This window comes from Malania oleifera, chromosome 5, assembly GCF_029873635.1.
Source record: "Malania oleifera isolate guangnan ecotype guangnan chromosome 5, ASM2987363v1, whole genome shotgun sequence".
Classification (NCBI taxonomy): Eukaryota; Viridiplantae; Streptophyta; class Magnoliopsida; order Santalales; family Ximeniaceae; genus Malania; species Malania oleifera.
The window spans coordinates 15132981-15139863 of record NC_080421.1 but is presented as its reverse complement, the minus strand read 5'-3'; the positions used below and the strand labels follow the sequence as shown (position 1 = coordinate 15139863).

The window sequence follows — 6883 nt, the reverse complement described above, 5'->3', positions numbered from 1 at the left end:
TAAAAGAAATATCTTTTTATTTTTTTGGTTTATTCAAAAACTAAACTATATAGGGTTTAAGTTATTTGAAAAAAAATCTAAGAGTTAGAATTAAATAATACACATATTATTTTTTGTCAAAAATCTCCTTATTTTTTTAAAAATGAAGTCACACCAATAAAAAATACCTTTAAATTTCTCTATTTATTAAATTATCTAAAGAATACATTAACACTGCTTTCGTAATTTAAATTTATACAAATTTAAATTTATGACTTTTTTTAAATATAAAATAAGTAAATATAAATAATTATATCTGCATCCATTAAAATCATTATATGAGTAAAATTATGAGATTATTGATCCATTAAATCATTATATGAATTGTCCAATATTTTTGGTATTTAGGGTTATGGTCACTGCATTTTTTATTTTTTATTTTTGTTTAGCCTGTTGCTTAATGCATCAATCACCCTAAAAAGGGTTTTTAAAAAAGGAAAAATATTTAAGAAAATTAAAACCATTATTACGAACCCCTACACGACGTCGTTCTGACATGCCGTGGCACGTGTCCTCAGTCTCCTCTGCGACTTTTCTTCTTTACTTTCGAATCGCACTGCACCGGATTACGGAGGAGAGAGAGAGGGAGAGGAGCTGTAAATCTGAAGGAAGAGAAGGAAGAGGGAGAAGGAGAAGGAGAAGGAGAGGGACTGTAAATCTGAAGAAACCCAGAGAGAGAGAGAGAGACGGAGGGAGGGAGAGCAACGGTCGAAGCATCTAATGATATTATTCGTCACGAGAAAAAGGACGATGTATCAGCTCTCAGTCCTCCTTTTCTTTGTCCGTTGCGAAGACATTGGGTGAAGCTCGACAGAGGAAGAGAGAAAGGAGAAGAATACTCGAACCTTAGCTTCCAAATGCCTTTTCAAATTTTCCCTTTTTGAAACCATGGCAGACGATCTCTGTTCCTTCATCAAGGTGCGCCGATGTTTCATGCCCTCTCATGCCCTTTTGTCCCGATCATTAAACAAATATATTCCTTCTTTTTTACATTTTCTTTTTGTGTTTTGTCAATATTCAATGAACAACATATCGGTATTATTTGCGTGATTATATAATATGTGAGTTCTAGTTTTAAATTTTTTTGGTGGTTCACGTGCGGATTGTCTGATCTGGGTTTCCGAGTCGTAGGCATATTTGTTTCCTACGTTTTCGAGTTTATTCGGTAAATGAATGCAAATAGAAGGAAACCCAATTTTTTTTTCTTCAAGTTTTGTTCTGATTGAAATTTATAGGTTCAATCGTAGCTTTCATTGTTTTTTCCTTTTTCGCCGTCGACTTTTTTTTTTGTATTTTTTATTTTTAATCGAATGTTTCACGTTTGATATGAACTGCATTCTTATTATAGACTTGTACTGTAGATTAAAAATTTTTAAGCTCAAATCGTATGGGATCTCCATATCAGTTTTTTTTTTTTAATTATTTTTAACATCATTTCACCGATCATTTTATCTTCTGATTTGCCCTGTATAGCATTTTGGTTAGGTTCAATCAAAGCGCCCTTTTTATCTGAGGCTTTTGTTTATACAACATCAGTTATTTTCCCATTTTAATTTCTTGGTGCTCCTTATGTTACAGGAATCCTTTATCATAAAGGCTCCTAAGAAATCTCCACTGCTGTTGAGGATGATTGTCTTACTGTTTGCAATGATCTGTGGCATTTATATTTGCTCAATTTGTCTAAGGCAGATTGGCACGGGCACTAGGGCCGGATTTCTAAATGTTCAAGTAGTTGGAAAATCATGTACACCGCCTGATGTTGAACCATGGGAAATTCCTCTTCTGCATTACCCAACACCCAAAACTTATAGCAGGTAAAGCTCATACTGGTTTTGAGTTTGCACATATTTATATATATATCATATGGTTCACTGATATGCTATGTCCTTACATATTTAGGGCTATATATATATATATATACATATTATATGGTTCACTGATATGCTATGTCCCTACATATTTAGGGCTGAATGTGTGTGCAACCCCGTGCGATATTTTACTATCTTGTCGACACAGAGGTCTGGAAGTGGTTGGTTTGAGACACTGTTAAATAGTCATCTTAACATAAGCTCGAATGGAGAGATTTTCTCCGTTAAAGTTAGGAGGAGTAATATTTCGTCAATTACAGAGACTTTGGATAAAGTTTATAACCTAGACTGGTTTAGTAGTGCTTCCAAGAATGAGTGCACAGCTGCAGTTGGCTTAAAATGGATGCTTAACCAGGTTAGTTCCATGTTTGAAATTTTCAAGTTTTGAATGATTGATAATTAATTTAAATTTGAATGCTTCTATATGATTTTTTTAATGACTTTTGTTCATCTGTCCTTGCCATGCATTTCCATCTCTATGCAGTAGAACTTTATGTTTGACCATGTCTAAATATTTTTATTTTTTACAACCTGTAGACTTAAAATTGAAACCTAGTGCATTCAGCTGATTAAAATGACTGATGCTGCTGATATTTCTGGTTGGTGAGCATGGTATTCAAAATCCCTAAATGGTGACCTGATTTTGAGGAGATGTTTCCAAATATTATTGGGGCATCATTACTTTTCTCAAGTTTATGCCCATGCCTTCGTTTATTTGTTTAAAAACACCTTCTGGTTTCTGCCCGCTGCTCCAAATTGTAGAGCAAGGATCACGTCTCTTTAAATGGAGTGTTGGACATGGGCCTTAAATACAAGTATGTGAGAACTATGTATGTGACTAGGTTGAAAGTAAAAAGCAAAGAAAACTTTGTTGTAGCAGAGAGTTTGAGGCTGTTGCTTGATGCTCTGCTTGGACTTGTTATGCATAATGTAACATCTACGGTATCTACCATTTCACCTATATATAAATGTTTTAATGAATGTGGAGCGACTATTGGGAGTTCTTGTCAACTAAATGTTGATGTTGAAATATTATGCATCATTGTGGGCTTCATGGGGATGATTATATCAACATGGTGGTGCTAACATGTTCCTCATACTGTATTTGAAAACTCAAAAAGTTTTGCTTTGTCTTAGATCTTTCCATTGAGGACTTGCGCAAACTTCTCCCTTGCCTTAAGTGCCTGTTTGGAACTTGGTAAATCTTGGAGAAAGGAAATGATAATATGAAGAAATCCATTTTTTCCACTTTTGGTTATCAAGGAAAGTAAGAAAGAAAATAAAAAATATACCAAATTAACAAATAAAAATATGATTTTACACACCATTTACATTTGATTTTTCTTAATTTTTAACCATTCTAATTTTATTTTATTTTATTAGTATTTGTTATAGAGGGAAAATATAGTGGAAAATGAGTTTCCTTCTTAATTCCTTTCCTTTCCTTTTTTCCAACCAAAATTCTTGATCCAAACGGACCCTAAAGGAAAATGAAATCGGTTTTGGATATAATGAATTAAATGTTAGTGATCCATCATTTTGGAAGTTGAAACTGAGGCCAGATGTGGATAGGCTGTCTGCAGAGATTCGATTGTTTTTTGTGTCAGAGCAGAACCATTGGCTCTTCTTTGGGGTCTCAAAGATTGCAGGTCCATAACAATCTTAAATTGCTTCCATTAACAAAGATTCATGTTCCAATTTCCTCGTATTGAAGGTTGGAATGCCCTTATTTGACTTGTAATGTCCATTAAGGTCAGGTTCCTGTTTTTCTGGACTGATTTGCAGTCTTTCAATCCACTATATCTGATGGTTTATTTCCTGGGAAGACCAGCATATCTTGCTGTCCTCAATTATAATAAAAGCTTTCATTTGATAAGCGAAGGGTTTTTTTGGTATCGTTTCTATTTTTTTGTTTTCTGGTTTTATTTTTGCATAGTGAAGAAAGAGATTATTAAAATGCGTATGTGTTTTGTTGTCAGTTTTTTATTTTTGTTGTCAGTTTTCATTTGTTTGTGAAAAAACTGAAACCCAAGCATTTTTTTTATGGTTTAGTTGTTTTGGCAACCTGTTGCTGGAAAATTTTAATATTCAGAAACAGTTTTTTTTGGATTAAATAATTCATTTTATACACACTTTTTAATTAAAATAAAAATAAAATGATCATATGAATTTAAATATTATTAAAATAAAAATATAAATAAATTTTTTTAAAAAAAAATAAAAAAACCCAATTGCAAAATATTTTTACTATTTTTCAGTTGTTATATATTATAAGATTGTTATTGTAAAGTGAATTTTGAAGTATAAGAATTAAATAAAATAATTATCTTAAAGACTAAAATGAGCATTGTTGGTTAAAATTTTAATTTATTTTAGTTTCACAAATATTAATCAAATTGGTTGATAGTTTCTAGTTTTTAGTTTCTATTTTTGGTTTTTAGTTTTTGTTTCTGGTTTTCGTTTTTATAACTTTTGACAGTGATACCAAACAACCCGAACTAGAAGATTGATGAGATCTATTACTTCTTGACAAATCCGTGTGTTAAAAATGGTTTCCACTCTGGTAATTTTGGCATGTAAGGGTTGCTGGCAATTCTGTTTATTTAATCTTCTGTTCTTTTTTTATCCTTTAGTTGCTTGATTATTAGCATAGGAGCAATCAGTAGTATACATTCCCAACTCATTTTATAATTTTATTTGCTCTTTTTCATGCATGGTTTGCTGTTGCTGTTGTGCTAGCTAGCTAGAATAACAATCACATCCGACGTTTAATGCAGGGTTTACTGCAGCATCATGAAGAAATAGTCAATTACTTTAACAGCAGAGGCGTTTCAGCTATTTTTCTTTTTAGGAGAAATCTTTTACGTAGAATGATTTCTGTGCTTGCAAATTCCTATGACCGAGATGCTAAACTGCTAAATGGGACACACAAATCTCATGTGCATTCACCTCATGAGGTCTCTCTCTCTTTCTGCCTCCCTCCCTCTCTCTCTCATATGCAAGACACACACGGCATGTAAGGCTGGACTAACTAATATATGTTCATGATCTCAGGCTGAGATACTAGCAAAATACAAGCCTTCTATCAATGCATCATTGCTGATGCCCAGCCTGAAGCAGGTAGAGGAGACAACTGCCAATGCTTTAGAATACTTCAAGAGCACCCGTCACATTATCCTCTACTACGAGGATATAATCAAAAACCGAACAGTAAGACCCTAGTAGGCAGAAGTACTTTTTCAGTTATTGTAAATAAACCTTGTCATTCAATTATACCCTCATGTAAGGTAACAATTTTGCTAATTTTTTGGCAGAAACTGGTAGATGTTCAAGATTTTCTAAGGGTTCCACAGAGGGATCTGAAGAGTAGACAGGTGAAGATTCACAGAGGGCCCCTATCAGAGCAGATTCAAAATTGGGATGATGTCCAAAAGGCACTCAAAGGAACTTCATATGAAAGATTTCTTCATGCTGATTATCAGTTGTAGATAGCTGCAACTTGGAATCTGGGAAACTGTAAATAGAACCCTCTGTTACTTGGCTAACTTCGATTTTTTTATTCTTTCGTTAACAGGCGCCAATGGGATATACTGTCCTGTTGAATTTTGGCTGTGCCATTTGCATGTTGCTTCTGGTTTTCTGTTTCCTTTACCCAATTAATATTCTTTTCTTTTCTTTTTTGTTGGAAGGGAGATACTCCTGGTGTATTTTAAAAAGAAAATGCAGATGCACCAATTTTTGTCTCTCTTTCAGGCATCCAAAAGCTTAGTTGCTTGGATAGGTTTACTGCTGTCAATACTCATAAATTAAATGTGCTTTTATTGCACTGTGCTGTGCTCTTTGTTTGTCTTATTTCAGTCATTTCTTTGGCTTCTTAAGAGAGTATTTTTCTTACTCCTGAAAGCAAAAATTGCATTTTGTTTTTCTTACTTGTGAATCTCTGAGATGTGGCTTACCAGACACTGTAATGGTCGAACATTGATGATTTTTAGTTCCATGTCTTCATCTAACAAATGGAAAATGCCATGAAGGTTTGAATGCGCGTATCTGTTGGAAGGCTTTGGTTATCCTCTCCTCTGCTCTCCTCTCCGTCATGGGCACATCTTATGTTGGCTAAAACGATCAGTCACATTTCATTTCCTTGCTTTAGTTTAAAATTAAAGGATAATATCCATGTATTCATTTGAATTCTATATGTATAGCAGAAGCAATAAATCAAATCTTAAGTTTCACTAGATGGGATTGGTACATGAATTGTGTTTTCCTGTAAATTATGCAATTTGGATAATTTCTTTTGGTAAATTCAAGACTTTTAAATTCTTAACTTTTCTTCATAGGTAATTGGTTAACTCTCTTTCATTTGTGTAGTATTTGGCTTGCAATGTGAGTGTTTAAATCATTTAAGTTGTTTCTCTCTTATCTTATCTTTTATAAAATTACGTCTAATTGTGAATATGTTTGTTCCTTAATTTATCTCTTATCGTTACATCTCTGAACTCTCATCCATCATAACATTTTCATTTCAACAATTTTTTTCTTTTTGAATATGTTATCTCTTAGTTGTCCAACAGCTTAATCTATATATTATAGTTGTCTCGCATATATATGTAGACACATGCACGTACACTTTAATTTTTAAACATGAATAATATATAAAATTAATTTTTTGTTCATAAATTTAAAATATTTTTTATTTTTTTTCTCACTTTCATAACTAAGCATGAAAATATATATTCCTTAATATTTTCCTCTTCTTTCCTCAATAATTTCTAAGTTCCAAACATAGTCTAAAGTTAATGGTAAAAACTACCATGATTATTACTTAAAAAATAAAATACTTTTTTGGTATTGTTTAAAATTTTTTAGAAAATTTCCAATAAAAGAATTAAAAATGAGATATAGATTTCTCATAAATACACAAAAACATATTATCCTTTAAATACATGAGTTTTTTGTTTAAAAAAATATAATATTTT

The 6883-nt window shown here is 32.4% G+C and overlaps 1 protein-coding gene across 2 annotated transcripts; it reads left to right on the top strand.

Moving 5' to 3' along the window:
• The first annotated feature begins 563 nt into the window (after nt 1-563).
• Nucleotides 564-6142, top strand: LOC131156266 (uncharacterized). 2 transcript variants are annotated; one of them, XM_058109807.1, is made up of 7 exons: nt 600-957; nt 1618-1853; nt 2004-2262; nt 4685-4864; nt 4962-5117; nt 5222-5423; nt 5939-6142. In XM_058109807.1, the coding sequence occupies exons 1-6, from the start codon at nt 928-930 to the stop codon at nt 5393-5395; spliced, it is 1035 nt and encodes a 344-aa protein (XP_057965790.1). In that variant the 5' UTR covers nt 600-927; the 3' UTR covers nt 5396-5423; nt 5939-6142. The 2 variants fall into 2 exon arrangements, with proteins under 2 accessions (XP_057965788.1, XP_057965790.1); XM_058109805.1 differs by lacking the exon at nt 5939-6142 and having other exon boundaries at nt 564-957; nt 5222-5733.
• Nucleotides 6143-6883: the final 741 nt, after the last annotated feature.